Source organism: Camelus bactrianus, chromosome 17, assembly GCF_048773025.1.
Source record: "Camelus bactrianus isolate YW-2024 breed Bactrian camel chromosome 17, ASM4877302v1, whole genome shotgun sequence".
Taxonomy (NCBI): domain Eukaryota; kingdom Metazoa; phylum Chordata; class Mammalia; order Artiodactyla; family Camelidae; genus Camelus; species Camelus bactrianus.
The window spans coordinates 31,781,904-31,800,978 of NC_133555.1; the positions used below are offsets into that span (position 1 = coordinate 31,781,904).

The 19,075-nt window shown below is 35.0% G+C and overlaps 1 protein-coding gene across 42 annotated transcripts in view; it reads left to right on the forward strand.

Annotated features, from left to right (window-relative positions):
* PBRM1 (polybromo 1) overlaps positions 1–19,075 on the forward strand; it is a 100,725-nt gene that overhangs the window by 53,927 nt on the left and 27,723 nt on the right. For 29 of the 42 annotated variants that reach the window (XM_074344690.1, XM_074344718.1, XM_074344679.1 and 26 more), the window contains 5 exons: positions 2,778–3,420; positions 7,027–7,238; positions 15,388–15,573; positions 16,467–16,624; positions 17,251–17,514. In XM_074344690.1, the coding sequence (XP_074200791.1) occupies positions 2,778–3,420; positions 7,027–7,238; positions 15,388–15,573; positions 16,467–16,624; positions 17,251–17,514 (1,463 nt within the window). Of the gene's footprint in view, positions 1–2,777; positions 3,421–7,026; positions 7,239–8,450; positions 8,614–15,387; positions 15,574–16,466; positions 16,625–17,250; positions 17,515–19,075 lie in introns of those variants that run through there. The other 13 variants (XM_074344681.1, XM_074344685.1, XM_074344710.1 and 10 more) reach the window with 2 other exon arrangements.

Genomic DNA, 19,075 nt, shown 5'->3' on the forward strand with positions numbered 1-19,075 from the left:
ACTCGACTGTCTTTTGAGTGTGGTCTGTGGATGGTTGTTTTGTTAAAAATTGTGAGAGAAGAAAAGACAGTAAAAACAATTAGTACCATTGGGCTAAAGAAGAGGTTTCTGCTTTGTTTAAAAATATATTAATAGGGGAGTAGGTATAGCCCAATGGTAGAGCAAATGTTTAGCATGCATGAGGTCTTGGATTCAATCTCCAATACCTCCATTAAAAAAGAAAAGAACCAATCCAAGTTAATTAATTAATTAAAATATACAAATAAAATAATTACCAAAAAGATGATAGTGGTGGTGTCATATATTCTTTAGAGCCATAATTGCTAAAAAAGGGAAAAACAAGCAGACCCTGCTTTTTTATATGAAATGATTGTAAATTGAATTTTGCAATAGCTTTGGGTATGACTTATTGCTAAATTATGATTTCTTTGTCTTTTCATGGAATTATGAAAGCATACAGAAGTTTTGCAGAAATGGAAACCTACCTTTTAGGGACCTAATGCCTTTTAAAACTAGAATTAATTCCATAAGTTGAGTTAGGAAACTAATGATAGATAGATAGATGGATAGGTAATTTAGTAGTTACTATCTAAATATAAATAAATACATATTAATGTATGTATTTTAAAGTTCAGGGAAAGGAGATTTTAACTTGATGTTAAGTTCCTTTTCATTTCTGTTTTATATTATGAAAAATTTAAAACATATACCAATATAAAAAATAGTACAACGAATCTCTGTCTATACTTGTTACTCAGCATTTATCAAGTTTGTCCCATATTTATTTCCTGCATCCTCTTTTTTCTTCTTTTTCATTTGCTCTGAGTTATTTTAAGCCAAGTCCAATCATGCCATTTCACTTCTGCAAAGTTCAGTATGTATCTCTAAAATATGCAGATACTTTCTTAAATAACCATGAAGTCATTGTCACACCTAACAAAATCTGCAGTTTCTTGGTTTCATCTGATACCTGACAAATTTTCAGATTTTTGTGATTGTCTCACAGATACATTTTTACAGTTGGCTTCTTCAAATAAAGATGTAATTAAGTTCTGTATATTACATTTGATTGTTATGCCCTTAAATTCATAAAGTAGAGCAATTCCACACTTATTTTATCCTCATGCCATTGACTGTTGAGAAACCTAGTCACTTTCTTAATACAGTCCCAAGTTACAGATTAGTCAGTTTGCTTACTTCCTTGTGATACCAGTTAACTTTTTCCTTTATTCCTCTTATTTCTTATAAATGGAAGTTAACTTTAAAGGCTTGATTAGATTCAGTTTTAGCTTGGCAAGAATTCTTCATAATAGGTTTTCTGCACTTATATTGGGATAATGTCTGGTTAAGGTAGAATCCAAATAAGTTCCACACATTTCATTTAATTGATACTTCTTTTAATCTGTAAATTCTCCTCCATCTTTCTTAGTTTTCCTTGCAGTCTGTTGAAATTGGGTTTGTACTATGGTTTCCAGTCTGAGTTTTGCTAATTGTATCCCTTTGCTTTAGTATAATATGTTCTTTCGTCCTTTGTACTTCCAGTAAATTGGTAGTTGGAGCCAGAGGCTTGATCACATTTAGATTTAAATTTGATTCTCATCCCTCCCTTTAGCACAGAAACTGACTTCAGAGGTGATATATCATCTTCCATCAGGTGGCACATAATATCTTGTTGTTTCTTTCCAATATGTTAATAGCTATTGATGCTACGTTATTAATTCATGAAAGAGATGTAAAATAGTGATAGTTTTAATTTTAAAGTTCCTTGCTCATTTACTAGCTGGAATACTTCAGTATAGAGAGTATTGCCTCATCCAGTATTTGGTTACCTATTAGTGCAGTTGTTTGTATGTATTGTTTTGATTTTTGAAAGGATGAAAGTTAGATTTTTTCCCTTTTATTTGCCAATTTTCAAATTAATAAAATACAAAGAAAATAATACATTGGTTTACTAACATAGTCCAACATTTACCCCATTTTTTGTTTTTTAGATGTGACCATGGTAAGAAGTCATTGATAGATTCTTTAGTATCTTGTGTTTCAAGATATATCAGGCTCATCCTGTATAATCAGCCATTTATCAAAGAGCTACTGGCATTAATATTTGAAATCAGTATGCCAGAGCTATAGTCTATATTGTCAAAACTGTATTAGAATATACTGCTTCTGGGTTGGTCTTTGTTTCTAGGATTTTGGACAAGCTAAGAAATTTTATGTGTGTGTTGTATTTAAGGAGAAAATATATCATAAGTTCACACTGAGAGGGGAGGGTATAGCTCAATAGTGGAGTGCTGTGCTTAGCATGCACGAGGTCCTGGGTTCAATCCCCAGTCCCTACATAAACAAACAAAACTAATTACCTGCCCCCCCCCCAAAATTTCACACTAATACTCTCAGTTGAGATTCAAAGCAGCAAGGTTTTTGTTCAATGTCCTCTGTTTTAACATCTCTTTTTCTCCCTTGATGAAAATCTCAGTTCTCAAGGATAGCATAGGTGATAGAATTAGAGTGTCACATAGCTACTCATTTCCTTTTTTCCACCTTATTCACAACTGTCTCAGCATAACAGTACTTACTGTCCCACCAAAAATATGAGTACTGAAAACAGTTTGATTTTTTTCTAGTTGTTTGTTGATAGGATATATTCACTAGAGACATACTAATTACTGTATTTTATAAGTCACTTGAAATAGTCCCAAGTTATGGTTGTGCTACCAACTGTATACAAGTTTAGGTTCATTTGTTTTATCTCTTTAACATTAAATCTCTTTCTTTAGGTAGGAAGAGTGGTATTTCTCCTAAAAAATCAAAATACATGACTCCAATGCAGCAGAAACTAAATGAAGTCTACGAAGCTGTAAAGAATTATACTGATAAGAGGGGTCGCCGCCTCAGTGCCATATTTCTGAGGCTTCCCTCCAGATCCGAGCTGCCTGACTACTATTTGACCATTAAAAAGCCAATGGACATGGAAAAAATTCGAAGTCACATGATGGCCAACAAATACCAAGATATAGACTCCATGGTTGAAGATTTCGTCATGATGTTTAACAATGCCTGTACATACAATGAGCCCGAGTCTTTGATCTACAAAGATGCCCTTGTCCTACACAAAGTCCTGCTTGAAACTCGGAGAGACCTAGAGGGAGATGAGGACTCTCATGTCCCAAATGTGACCTTGCTGATTCAAGAACTTATCCACAATCTTTTTGTGTCTGTCATGAGTCATCAGGACGATGAGGGAAGATGCTACAGTGATTCCTTAGCAGAAATTCCTGCTGTGGACCCCAACGTTCCAAACAAACCTCCTCTTACTTTTGACATAATTAGGAAGAATGTTGAAAATAATCGCTACCGGCGGCTTGATTTATTTCAAGAGCATATGTTTGAAGTATTGGAAAGGGCAAGAAGGATGAATCGGTAAGTTTTCAAAGCCATTTCTTTTTGAGAAGGTGTGACATTTAATGCAAAACAGAATAAAGAATTTTGCTTTGATGTGCTATTTCAGTGTAGGTACATTGATTACAGCGGATGGGGTACTATTTTGAATTTTAATCAGCTGAAACTTCTAGATAACAAGTATATTCTGTGGAGAAGAGAAGGCACACTGCTCAATCATCTAGATTAGGGCCAATGAGAAGAAAGAATAGGACAAATTGAAGATCTGTTTAAAAAGCATAAACTCTTAAAATATAGCCTTTTAATAACAAATATTTTTAGGGAGGAGGATATAGCTCAGTGGTAGAGTGCATGCTTATCATGCTGAAGGTCTTGAGTTCAAGCCACAGTACCTACATTGAAAATAAATAAACCTAATTACTGCCTGGTCCAAAAAAAATTTTTTTAAGTTGAATGTATATAGAAATTCAAATGACCTAAAATAGCCAAAACACTTTAAAAATTTTTTAATATAATTTTTAAAGAATAAAATTCTTTTAATTAGAGATAATAATATGATTTTCTTTCAGAGTTTGAGTTTAATGCAAGCATACTTTAAATAAATTAAAATATCTCTACGATACTGATCTGAGGTTAGAGTGATTTAAATTTGATTGCCATTTCAAATACCTAAAAGGGTTTCTTTTTCATCTTAGATTTCTCACCTTTTTTTGTTTTTTTGTTTGTTTTGTATTTTGGGTGGGGTGGGGTAATTAGGTGTATTTATTTAATTGTTTTTTAAAATGGAGTTACTGGAGATTGAACCCAGGACCTCGTGCATGCTAAGCATGCACTCTACCACTGAGATATACCCTCCTCCGGATTCCTCACTTTAATGTTCATTCTGTAGACAATAAATATTCGAAAAGAAGCTGTTGAATCTAAATTTCAATGTAACTTAAGTTCCCTTCTAATTTGATCTGTGGTGTGTATCTACCACATAACAATGGTATATACTCAACTGTGAAAACATTTTCAGTTCAGCAATTACATTGTCTTCTGTGTGTTCTTGGGGTCACATGGGGGGAATGTTAAAAGTTAAAAATACTAATCCTGCCTTACTGGGGTTTATAGTCTATCATGCTGAGAGCTGGGCTTTTCAGTGGGCATGGGGTTATTCCAGCTGGGGTACCTGTGAAGCCTGCCTTTGCCCTGGGTCTTGAAAGAAAATGAAAAGTAGCCTTTGCTGTTTCTATTGAGCACCTGCTCTTTGTAAAGCACCACCCTAAGTACTTTACGCAGATAACCTTTAACACTTATAACAGCCATTCTGGGTGTGTGATAATCTTCCCAGTTTGTATATGAAGAAGTGCACAACAGAGAGAAATAAGTTGCCCAAAGTCACACAGCTAGTAAGTGGGGTGGCTCATCTTGTTCCTCACTGCAGAGGGCCACTGCTGAGCCAGTCACCAAAACACCGGTCATGGAGCACAGCCATGGCTTTGAGTGCTGTGCTCTAAGAGCTTGATGTCTGACAGTTGGCAGAATGCCTGTGCTTAGGGAAAAATAATTCCAGGTATGAGATATCGTATAACAACTTGATTTTGGTTAAAGAAGATGGAGTATGTAACTGCATTACAGCTCTAAAAAAGCATGAAGCATCAGGGAAGAATGAGAAATGGATGGGATTCAAATAAGGTAAATTGGTATGTGTAAAAGCGTAGGGATAGGAAACGAATAATGTGTGTTCAAGAGACTGATGGAGTTGGTGTCAAATTGGAGAGGCCTTTGAGTGACACATTTAGGAAATGGTCCTTATTCTTCATCAGTGGGGATAGAAATAAAGAGAAAGGTGGAGAGACATCTTGCAGTCAAAATCTGCATTCATTTATTCATAAGTTGTTTTCATTTATTCAACAAGTGTTTACTGAGTGGCTACCAGCTATGAGCATGTTCTGGATACATGGGACATACCCATAGACAAAACAAACCCTGCTTCCAAGGAGCTTAGACTTCTGTTCTTATTCTCAGATTTATGTAAATAGCCCTTAAGTCTGAACTCACTACTCTCCCTCCCCACCCCCAGCCCCCATTACATTTTGGGATTAGTTCCGAGTCTTCCAAAATGCGTTTGTCTCTTAGATTATTAGCAACTTTGTTTCCTGCATAGATGACATGATTACTTTAAGAATTAAACAGATTTGCATCTCTAGGAAATGAGCTCTTTCCTTCTCTCATTGTTGATATGATTGGCTTTTGCTTTTGAGGCCTAGGAGATGGAGTTCAGGGTGCGAATTGCTTACTGTTCTGAGCACGTGATGGAATTATGAATCTGCCCTTTCAATGTAAGATGGATTACCAAGTGTGTCTTTAGTTTTTTGTTTGTTTGTTTTTAGTTTTAATTTTATACTTAAAATTCTAAGCTCTTATTAATTTCAAGTCAACAATCTTTAGAAATCTCTTTTCAGAAAATAAGCATCAAAATATTGTGATAGGAGTTTCTTCCCTTGGCCAGTTTAATTTTTATTGCTTTCCTACAAGTGTTAGCATTTCTATAACCTGAAGAGATTTTTAAATCTTTCCAGGAACATCCATTTAGGTTGTTATTGGCAGTATTATAGATTGCCAGTTCACCTTTGCTGATGGGGAGAATCATTCTGGAGACTTTCCTAAAGTTTGATGTTCTAGTTAGTGGTCAGTGTCAACAAACAGCTGCTGGGAGTGTGGCTTGCTAGACTAGCCACACTCCCCTGACCAGAATGTCTCCATAACTGCTGCTAAATCTTTGTCTGTGGTTACCTTTGGGAACAATTTTTCAGACCCCGATAATCTTAGTTAATAGAATTATATTTAAGCCTTCCTCAGACCAACAGTGGATTAGAAATAGTAATAAAATTTTTTTCAATCTAAGTTCTGAAGTTTATTTGGCCTAATCCTCTCATTTTTAAACGGGGAAAGAGTCTTTACAAAATTTTCAATATGACACAGATAATTTTTTTCCGTCTTTCAGTATGTCGTCTCTGCTAGTTCCCCAGAATTATGTAGTTATTTCTGGGAAACTAAAATGAACACTGACCCTGAGGCCTGTAGCCATTATAGGATTCCCTCAGGACTTTGCAGTTTAGATTCAAATAGTCTCTTGAGGCCTACCAACCTAGACAGCAATGATATAGATCCAAAAAGAAGTGGACTGAACCTTTTGTTAACACTTTATACGATGTGTGAGTCTCTCAGTTAAGAGAAAGTAAAAATTAATCCAAAGATTAGCTGCAGGTAAGTGTTGCACATGGTGTGGAGCCTTTGTATAGTCCTGGATTCTGGCAGCCCTCTTCTGTTACAAAAAACAACTAATGAACATGCCATGTTTCTCCCCAGGAAACTGTATGAGAGGCCTTTCCTTTTACGTGAGCTGTATAAGGAATGAACCTTAAGGAAAGAGAAACTGGTGGGCATGAGGTTTTACCATGGTAAAATGACACTTCAGATTCTATTCTAACAAATTTTAAGGAATACCCCTTCTTAGAATGTACAGAAGTACCATTATATCAATTAACACATTAAAGAAGCATTTAATAGAATTTAATGTATAATCAAGATGTTTAAAAGAAGCAATTTATATGTCACTGAATACTCTTAATACTATTATAGGACAGATTCTGAAATATATGAGGATGCGGTAGAACTTCAGCAGTTTTTTATTAAAATTCGTGATGAACTCTGCAAAAATGGAGAGATCCTTCTTTCACCAGCACTCAGCTATACGACAAAACATTTGCATAATGATGTGGAGAAAGAGAAAAAGGAAAAACTCCCGAAAGAAATAGAGGAAGATAAACTAAAACGAGAAGAAGAAAAAAGAGGTTGGTTTCTTTCATTTTACTAAATACGAAGAAATATTATTATACTGTGTTTTAGCTTGTCTCTTAATTAGCTGTGGAGTAGAGTCCTGTTTGTATAAATGAAAACTCAGGGTGTTGGCTCTTTCAAAATAGACATGATAAGATGGAAATTTTTTTCTCATTATCAGTTAGGTCATCAGACTGGAAAAGATTGAAAGTTACACATGACACAGCAGTTATCCTAGTATTTCAGAAACAGAGTCAGTTAATTCACAAATGTGGGAGCTTAATACCCCTTAATACTATTGGTAGGTAATAACCTAAGGGGCCTAGCTGAAGCTAGAAAGCGTTCTCAGCAGTGAGTACATAAAGTTTTTGTCCCATTGTTCAACGGTATGGCTTTCCTCGTTCGGACTCAACCAGATAAGATGATATTTTGGTTGAACGACATGTGTGGGAGGAAATTTTTATTTTAAATGTATCAGCCTAAAAATGTTACTTTGAGTCACTTACCAGAATTTTGAAATACTGGAAAATGGGAACTTTTATTAGAAATGTAATCGTTTTCTTTAAGAGTTAGAGTTTACATAAATGCCTAGAATACATAACTTTCCAAGAGTTATATTAGTCTTTAGGATCAAATTTGCTCCTTAGGGTTTTTCCCCTTAGGCAAGAAAACAAAATAAGTTGATTTGAAGCAAATTCTCATAAGCAATGACACACAAAAAAGAAGAAAAAAGAACCTGTGTGGTGAGAAAAATGATTTTACCAGCACGGGGCTGGCTGCAAAAACCAGCAGCTTTGCTGCCAAATGGGTTGTACTCATTCAGAATGGTGAGTGTGGGTTTGTTGTGCTGGGGGTGTGCAGGGAGGAGGGTCTTTTGTCTTTGTCACCTAAAAGTGGTTGATGCAGGAATGCACAGGGTAAACCTGCTGCTTTGCTAGCTCAAAGTAACAGTTGGGGGTTGGAGAATATCCTGGAAATTAGCCGTAGAAAGGCTGAGATAAGCTCTCTGTACATTCTTGGCTGACTGGAAAATTGTGCATATGCAGGGGAGATACAAGAAACTGATGGAAAACAAAATGCAAAGGATACTTGAAAGTTGGTCACAACTTTGAAAGCATCCCCCAAGCCACATAACAGATCATTCAGCAGAGGGTGGATCCTTTCAGGTTTGAGGGACTTGAATACAGTCTTCACCTAAACCATTGGCTGACTTTTTAACTGTGCAGACTTAGGAGCAACCCCTCATGCCATGTGTCCTGGTATACTTATAATGGAAGTCTCTGAGAAGAGAAGCGAGACAAAGGGGGAGAAAAATACTTGAAGAAATAATGGCTGAAAAACGTCTCAAATTTGATGAAAAACATTAACCTACAGCTCCAAGAACACCATGTAAGAAAACAGAACCACATCTAGGTATATCATAATCAAACTGCTGAAAGAGGATATCTTGAAAGCAGCAAAATGACTCATTATGTCCAAGAAAACAATAATATGGTAATGACTCATAAGAAATAATGGAGGCCAGAGAGCAGTAAAAAGATGCTCAAAATGCTAAAAGGGAAAAAAACTGAACCATGAATTGTGTATCCAGCAAAACTATCTTTCAAAAGTGAAGTTGAAGTAAAACATTCCCAGATGAATAAAAATGGAAAGAATTCACTGCTGGCAGATCTTCCTTATAAGAAATACTAAAGGAAGAGCTTCAGGCCAAAAGAAAATGACAGCAGGTAGTAATTCATGTCCATAAGGACCGAAGAGTATTGGAAATAGTAAATAAGTGGGTAAATATAAAAGACTATGTCTATATTTTTTTCATGTCTCATACTTTCTTTAAAAAACATTAGATTGTTTAAAGGAATAACAATAACACTATTGTTAGGCATATAAACATTTATAGTTGTATATATGTGACATTACTAGCACAAAGGAATGGAGCTATGTTGGAGCAAAGTTGCAATACTCAATGAACCTAAGTCAGTATTAATCTGAAGTAGATGGTGACAGGTTAAAGATGCATATTGTAATGCCACTAAAATAGAAAAAGTCAACACAGGAATTAAAATAACACCAGAAAGACTTGCTTAACACAAAAGAAGGCAGTAACAGAGGAAAAAGAGAGCAAAAAGATGAAAGACATGTAAAAAACAAACAGCAAAATGGCAGATTTGAATCCAGTCATATCAGTAATTACATTTTGTGACATTCCAGTCAAAAAGCATTGAATATCAGACTGAATTTAAAAAGTAAGATCCAACTATATGCTGTCTATAAGACACTTATTTTAGAGTCAGACATAAATAGATTGAAAGGAAAAGGGAGTGAAAAGATACATCAAGCAAATAGTAACCAAAAAGAGTTGGAGTGGCTATATTAATATTAGACAAATAGAATAGATTTAAAGAAGATGAAGGACTCCAGAACTGTGAGAAATGAATGTTTGTTGTTTAAGCCACCCAGACCATGGTGTGTCTTCTTACAGCAACTGAGCTAAGACAAGGACTGTCAACCACCTTGACCTGACTAACACTTGTAAAACACTACACCCAGTGACAGCAGAATGCACACTCCTGTAAAGCCTACATGGAAGATTGTCTAGAATGGATCATGTATTGGTTCATAGAACAATTTCCCCCAAATTTAAAAGGATTGAAATCGTATTAAGTTTGTTCTCTAAATACAGTGGAATTAGATTAGAAATCAACAACAGAATGAAATCTAGAAAATCCCCAAACATTTGGAAATGAAGCAGTACACTTCTGAATAACCCATGCATCAAAGCAGGTATCACAAGGGCAGTTAGAAAAATCTTGAACTGAATCAAAATGAAAATAACATATTAAAATTAATGGAGTATAGTTAAAGCAATTCTTAGGAAATTAATATCTTTGAGCATGTACATTAGAAAGGGTTAAGGTCTAAAATGAATCTATGTTTCCATGTCAAGAGGTTAGAAAAAGAAGAGTGAGTCAGACCAGAAGTAAGGAGAGGAAATAATAAAGATCAGAACAGAAATCAATGAAAGAAAAAAGCGGAAAATGTCATTGCTGTACTGAGTATGACGTTTAAGACACATGTTGTTTCTACTGACAGAATTTTATATACTTGGGATTTTTTTTTAAGTTGATTCTTTTCTTGGCAATGCAGAATTAGTGACACCTGCTCCTTGAATTACCCTAAGGCAGTTCTTGAAGTGTGGCCTCTAGGCAAGCAGCATCAGCATCACCTGAGAACTTGTTAGAAATGCATATACTCTGGTCCCATTCCAGGCCAACCAGTTCAGAAACACTGAGAGTGAGACCCAGCAGTCTGTGTTGTAACAAGTGCTGTAGGTGGCTCTGAGGTAGTTAAGTCTGGGAATCACTGCTCTAAGACCTTGGGTGTAATGAGTGGAGGAACAGGGACTTATGGCATCTGCCTTCCTTCTTAGTGGATTAGCAATGATGTGTGAACCCATTATCTTTTATGGTGGTACATTCTAAAGAAAAGGCGATACTGACATTTTAAAGACTATTGGTCACTGCCCTTGACTGTTCCTTTGATCAGGAAATATTTCCAATCATTTAACCTGTGAAGAAGACCTATGGCAGAAAAGCAGAGCCACATAGAGAAAAAGACAGATTTTTGTTCCTTCCCATCACTGTGCCTATCTCATGGGCCTGGGAGCCTTATGCTGACTAGAGGAAAGGGAGCCCTGCTGCACAGAGCTGCTTTCTGAGGCCTCCGAAACATCCCTATTAAAAGTTACTCATTTTTACACTAACTCAGAGATTGTATTTCTACCATGAGACTGGAAGGTAGAAGTGGTGCTTTGCTGTAGCATGTGCGGTCAACACTAGAAGAACTAAGTAGGAAAAGCTATATAAGCGGGGTATTCAAGGTTATTGTAACTAGTTATTTCTAGTCATCCTATGTCAAGGTACTTTATGAATACTAAAAGACAACACAACACCAGAAAGGAGGGTGGTTGTGTATGTTGGTCACCCCTCTCTATCTTTAAGCCATCAGAATGGGTTTCTTAATAATCGATCGAAATCAAGGGACACTAGAGCTCACAGACTCCTTTTTATATTAAATGCCAAAACTAAATACTCATACAGGGTAAGTAAACAAAGATAAAACAACATAGAAGACTTTCACTTAAATGTGGATAGATTGTACATAAATACCCACTGCTCCTCCTTCCCAAGCCTCTAAAATGGGGATTTTAAAACAAAAGAAAAGGCATAAACAGAAAAGCATTCCCCTCCCTTAAAAAAGAAAAGGAAAACAGTGGAAGAGGAGATGATGGCGGTTAAAATTCTGAAACTAGAAAACAGATGGATAAGTTGCTAATGCTGGCTTCAGTGCTAGCATTGGATGAAGACCTTAAGCAGGCTAATTCCTGTCTAGAAAGGTGCAGGGATTAGAACACTGTGTACTCCTGAAAAGTGGAGGTCCACAAGCGTCTGGAAACAGAAGAATTAGTTCAAAGTCTAAATTTAAAGGAGTTGAACCTCCAGATCACCTCCCTACCCTTCCAGTGACTGTTTATCCCTAAAGATGTAGATTCAGGGACAACAGGCAGACTTCAGGGTGGGGGTACAGTTCTGAAGAGGGGGATTATGAAAGGATTTATTCTAAAGAGTGAGACCCCTGACTCTCTTAACTACTTATCTCCTAAAATGCTGGGAGTCAGGCTTATAGTTTTGAGAAAGGAGATTTTTTTTCTTGAGAAATGGACCAGGCATTGGGGAAAAACTGAAGATAACATCTGGAGGTCCTCAATGAAATCCATCAGTCAACCAGCTCTGTGTACATGTAGAGAGCTTCTGGCCAGCTTCTTTACCATTTTACTTTCAAATAGGAGCAGATATTTATTTAAATAGGACTGGATATTTAAGGAAAATCTAAGATGTAAGAGATAGAACAAAACAAAAAGAAAAAAAGGACCTTTGAGGAAACAAAGTGAAGGCAGCAGGAGAAAAAAATTTTTTTTAAACCAACTAAACTAAAATTTAGACCTTCAGAGAGATGACAGGCTACTGCCTCCATAAAACAAGAACAAGAGGCCATAAATAATGAACATTCACAGAACAGAAAATTTCTTAGAATACGGCAAACCCACAGAGTGAGAGAAAATATTCACAAATCGTTACATCTGATAAGGGTCTAATATCGAGAATATTATAAAGGGCTCCTTCAGTTCAACAACAAAACACAATTCAGAAGTGGACAAAGGATTTGAATAGACGTATCTCCAAAGAAATTATACAAATGTCCATAAACATGTGAAAAATGTTCAACATCATTAATCATTAGGAGAATGCAAATCAAAACTACTGTGAGATACCACTTCATACCCTTTAGGATGGCTGTTATCAAAAAAAAGGAAGATATACAAGTGTTGGTGAGAATGTGGAGAAATTGGATCCCTCATACATTGGTGGTGGGAATGTGAAGTAGTATAGCCACTGTGAAAAACAGTTTGGCAGTTCCTTAAAAAGCTAAACATTGAATTGATCTGTCAGTTCTATTCTTAGGTGTATATCCAGAAGAACTAAAAGCAGGGGCTCAAACAGATACTTGTATTCCAATGTTCATAACAGCATTATTCACAGTATCCAAAAGATGAAGTGACCCGTGTCTATCAGCAGATGAACGGATAAACAAAATGTGGTATTTACATGCAATAGAATGTGATTCAGCCATAAAAAGTAATGAAATTCTGATACATGCTACAAAGTGGATGAACCTTGAAGATATTGTGCTAACTGAAATAAGCCAGACACAGAAGAACAGGCACTGTATGGTTCCACTTATCTGGGTACCTGGAATACCAAATTCATAGACAAAGGAGATTAGAGGTTACCAGGCTATGGAGAGGAAAGATAAGGAGTTATTACTTAATGGTTACAGTGTTTCTGTTTGGAGTAAAGGAAAACATTCTGGAAATAGTGGTTAGGGTTGCACAACATTGTGAAAGTAATAAATGCCACTGCATTATACACTTAAAAATTATCAAAAAATGGTGAATTTTATGGGATGTATCTTATCAGAATTTTAAAAATTAATGTAATATACCAAAAAAATCCATTGAATTATGCACTTTAAAAAGGTGAATTATATGGTATATTAATTATATCTCAAGCTGTTTAAAAAAATGATAGAGTAGGATAGGGGGATATGTTGACATTGTTTAACAGAACAAACTTGAGTAGTAAATAAGCCATAGAGAGCTAATGCACAGTATGGTGAATATAGGCAACAGTATTGTCCTGTAATTGTGTAGTGTGATAAATATCGCTACAATGGCAACAGTATATAAGTAGATCAAAGTAACACATTATATACCTTCAATTTATACAATATTATGTGTTAAATATATTCAATTAAAAATTGTTAATGGTAGCAGAAAGAAAATGTTTAGAGAAGGATTAAACGATACAATTGAAGAAATCTCCAAGGAAGTAGAAAAATAACAAAGAAAGAAAAAAAAAGATAGCTAAAAGGTCAGCTCAGGAGGTCCAGAGTCCACATAACTGGAGGACATGGCTCTGCTAAGCTTTCTGCCACTTTCCAGTAACATTTCCTTCTTTTTGAGCCTTCAGTGTCAAGTCTTTAGTGTCCATTTTCCTACTAATGTCTATTCAAGGCTACCTAGGCTTTTTCTGTCGTACTCCTCAGAGTTCTTCTAGTCTCTCCTTGCTGCCCAATTCCAAAGTCACTTCTGTATTTTTTAGATATTGTTACAGTAACAATCCTTCTATTGGGTACCAAAAATCTCATCTAAATACCATCAACTCAAAAGTCCCAAATCTCATTATTTAAATCATCTAAATTAGTGTATGTATAAAGGTCTGGCTATGATGCATCCTGTGACCCAATTCCTCTTCATCTTTGAAACTGAAAAAACACATTCTTTACACTTAGAATATAGTGTTGGAACTATATATATATAGTTTGAATAGACGTATCTCCAAAGAAATTATATATATATATAGGATAACAAAGACATTTCCATTCAAAAAGGGAGCAATGAAAAAGGAAAAGAGTCTTCATTTCCAGGCAATTTCAAGATCCAGCCAGGCAGATTTCATTAGGCTTCAAGGCCTGGAATTAGTTCTCTGTGGCTCCACGCTTTGCCATCTGGATCGTCTTTTTTTCATGAAAGGTAGCACATACTTGCAGCTGAGTTGTTTTATCAGCCTGTTTCCTATCTCTAGAATTTTGGGAGATTTAACAGCCTTCGTTCATTTTATACTCTATCTTTTTCAGGCCAGTTGACAGTGCTCCTGCTTGTATAAAATTCTCAAGAACCTTGTGAATCTGCTGCATATGTCACAGGGATTCGTTTGGTTAATAAACTAACTACTAGATAACATTTTCTATCAAAATTAGGAAAAATTTACCAATATTAGAGAGGGAATGGAGAAACAGATCCCCTTGTAGCCAAACAGTGAGGGAATTAAATTGGTATAGACTTTTGAGGGTTAGTTTGGAACATGCATTTTAAAAACATTCCAGCTCTTCCACTTATGGAAAATTATTCTAGGGAAGTAATTGAAGTGGGCAAAGCTTTTCCCTAAAAAAAAAACAAACTATGACGTTTGCAAATGATGGCTTGTTTGGGAGCCATTAAAATGTCTTATTGAACAAAAATTAAAATCTTGAGAAAAGCATTTTATCTCAGGGAAAGTGTTAATGATACATTAAGTGTATGCATATATAGTTTACAGTATATTGTATGATATTCATATTCCATATCTCCTAAATTCTAAGATTCCATTAACTGTGACATAACCATGTAATGACTGTTAGAGGAAAAAAATTTCAAAGCCATTAAGATGAAGAAGGTATATAGGAGATTATCTCTAGGATTACATGATTTACAAGTGACCTGTTTTCTTCTTTATACCTTTCTGTATCATCCAAAATGACTACATTGAACATATGTTATTAAGGTTATTATTTTTATTCTGTAGATCCTTTATTTATATATTTATTTAATTAATGACGGATGGTTGTAATTCGGAAAGACAGTTTTGAGTACAGGGTATTGGAAATATGGATGTCATACTATTTGTCCTGAATCCTGCCTTTAAATGTATTGGTATGTGTTGTTTGAATCCTATAGCTGATTCCAGCATCCTTTTCATGAGAACGTTTTTCTTATTTTTACCCAAGAAGCTGAAAAAAGTGAAGATTCCTCGGGAGCTGCAGGCCTCTCAGGCTTACATCGCACATACAGCCAGGATTGCAGCTTTAAGAACAGCATGTACCACGTGGGAGATTATGTCTATGTGGAGCCCGCAGAGTCCAATCTACAACCACATATAGTCTGTATTGAGAGACTGTGGGAAGATTCTGCTGGTACGTCCATTTTAAATTGAAGGGCAGATTGGTGAAAAGTGACTATATTACTCCTCCTTGGTCCTCAGGGGAAAAAAATGTAACTCAGACATTTTATGTCTTCCAATAATAGTTCTACAGTGAGTCAATGTAAGTACCTACTATATGAAAAACATAGGATTGAGCCCATTTGGGCAGTGACACATTTGAGTTAAAATAAATGCAACTTCTGGAAGTCTAGTTGAGATTCATTCTTTCAACTGATAATTTATTAAAAACACACCGTGAGCCAAACTCTGTAAGATACCAGAGATTCAGAAGAACAAAAGGCTCATGTTTGTCCCTGACAAAACCACTCTGGTAAAAATCACAAATTAAAGGGATTATTATAGAGAGAAATGTGCCTTGGCTTATAATTTGATTTCAGAAAAGCTTCCTAGAGCAATTGCCTTTAGCTTGAAACATAGAGAATGAATAGGAGTTAAAGAAGCCAAAAGCAGGCAAAAATGAGATCCAGACAACCAGTTCTTTCAGCTGTTGATCATGTAAAATACCTTTGTATTCCTTCGTCCAAGTGCTAAATACGACCTTTGGTATATCTTATGTCCTTATACGCTTTAAGTGTGTCCTTACCCAGCAGAGTAGAGCAGTTCTCTCATCATCTTCCTCATTCTCTTTATTATACATTTTTTTAATATGAGGGGGAAAGTAGCATGTTTTAGACCTCATTACACTTCATTATTTTAAAGTATTGTTTCTTCTAAGATAATTATATTAAGGAACCATGGCCTAAAAAGCACATTGCTAGGTTCAGGCCATGGCAGGATGGATAGAGTATTGCTCATTTTGCAAGAATGTGTAATTTCTGTTAATGGTAAATTTTTTTTCTCTGTCTCTCTCTCTTTGTTTTTGAGGTGAAAAATGGCTGTATGGCTGTTGGTTTTATCGGCCAAATGAAACATTCCATCTGGCTACACGAAAATTTCTAGAAAAAGAAGTTTTTAAGAGTGACTATTACAATAAAGTTCCTGTTAGTAAAATTCTAGGAAAATGTGTAGTCATGTTTGTCAAGGTAAGAAACTCATTAGTCCCCAAAGAATAAATTATTCCATGGGAATGAAATTCACATACACAAAAAACTGATATTTACAAAATTGATAGCTCTGTTTTAAATTGTGTGACATTTTTTTAAAGCTGTGTCTCTGGCTGTTTGTAAAGATTTGGGGAGAAATTAACCTGAACATGATGATGAAAGCCCATTTGCTGCCTACACTGTATAGCTCTGTGCAATTAGCTTTAATTTTGTTATATTGCCAGACAGACTTTTAAGGAGGACACTTTCTGAAGGATGATTGTAAGTTTTCAGTGTGGTTTTTAGGTAATAAGGTGTACTTTTTGTTTGTCTGTCTAATATATGCATGTTCCTGAAGCTTTAAGGAAAATTAAAGCTGTGTGAAATACTAATATATTATCAAAGGGAAAGTTGGTAAGCTAAATAAGCTAAACAGTATGTATTGAGTAAGACAATTCTGTGTAAGGAAATACTCCTAGATCTCCAGCCGTTTACCATTTGTTGTTAACTGTCCAAAGGTCTTACATTTTAGCTTTTAATTCTTCGCTTGGTTGTTGTTTTTTGTTTGTTTTTTTGGTTGATTGGTTTTCAGAAAATTCTCCTAACTATGTTCTTATATCCACCAGGAATACTTTAAATTATGCCCAGAAAACTTCCGAGATGAAGATGTTTTTGTCTGTGAATCACGGTATTCTGCCAAAACAAAATCTTTTAAGAAAATTAAACTGTGGACCATGCCCGTCAGCTCAGTTAGGTTTGTCCCTCGGGAAGTGCCCTTGCCTGTGGTCCGAGTGGCCTCTGTATTTGCAAATGCAGATAAAGGGGATGATGAGAAGAACACAGACAACTCCGAGGACAGTCGACCTGAAGACAGTTTTAACTTGGAAAAGGTATGTAGATAATAGCCATACAGAAAACAACTTAACATTTCAAAGTATTGATTCCAGAAAATAAACGAATAAAGTATTCAAATTAAGAAGTAGAAAAAGAGCAACAATATAAAAACTTAGCCAAATAGAAAGAACGGAACTATAAAGGAAAGAGATTAATGCTAAGGATACAGAACAGTACAACTGAAAAGTAGACTTTGACAAGTCCAGTGAGATAAACTACCAACTATCCTAATAAAGGAAAAAGAAGGGGATTAAGCTTGACATACAATGTGGAAGAAGTATAAAGACTTGTACATTTCTTTAGTAAACTTGAAAACCTGAGTAAAATGAATAACTTTCTAGGATAATGCAAATTACCAAGGTGGAATCCAGAAGAGAGAACACATGTAAGTAACATGAAGAAAATTCTTTTAAATATCAAAGAGCTCACCCCAGAGAGTACTCAGGTCAGATAATTCTACAGGTGAATTCTTTTAACCATTTAAATTATTTCAGAGCATGGGAAACAAAGAAAGCTTCCTGGTTTGTTTTACAAAGCCAGAATAATCTTGATTCCAAAGCCTGATAAAATAAAAATAGAAAACTATAGTTCATTCTCACTTTATGAATATTGATGCAAGAAAAATCTTGGGGGAAAAGTGTTCTTATAAGTGAAATCAAGTTAGTCATTCAAGAATAACATAACCAAGTAGAGAGGAGTTCATTCGAAGAATGCAAGAATAGTTCAAAATTTGGAAAATTCAGTAATATGCTTCATTATATTAGTAGATCAAAGGACAAATTACTTGATCAAGTACCTGTCTTGACTGATTTAAGACTTTAGAAGGATATTTCCTCAAAGTGATTTTTTTTCCTCAAAGTGATTTTTAAAAATTGTATTTGTATCTCAAGCCTAAAACCTGTAAAAGAAATTCCTTTTAGTTATACACGTGACAGAAGTGCTTGCTATATTTTTCTGAAAATAGCCAATGTTATTGGACAAATAAAAGTAGTAAAAATATTGACAATAAGAGGCAAAATTATTTTTTTGCAGATAATGGAGAAATTAACTGAAAAGTTTTTGAAAACAGAATTCAGCAAGTAGAAATTTTAAAATCCATATACAAGTCAGTAGTTTTTTTATACAAATATAATAATAATTTATAAGACTTCTAAAAGTAAAATGAAAATGTTGAATACATTTTAACAACTGTTGGAAAAATCATATGGAAGATAATACCCTATTCACATGAACAACAAAAAAAATACATTAAGAAATTATCTTAAAAGGAGAATATGGAACCTGTGGGAAGAAAATCTAGAAGGGCATAAAATACTTGAATAAATTATTTTGGAACTTGGCAAAATTATTCTAGCATTCTTATGAAAGAATAAACATGACAGTTACCAGAAAAATTGAAGAATAATCAAGAGTGCTTTACCCTGCCAAATAGTATTATATTTTATAAAATTACATTAAAAAATACTGAGATATTAGCTCATGATCAGTCAATGAAAGGAATAGGCTTTTCACAATTAAATTCAAAACATAAAGATAGTAATTTGTTTATTCATTTAT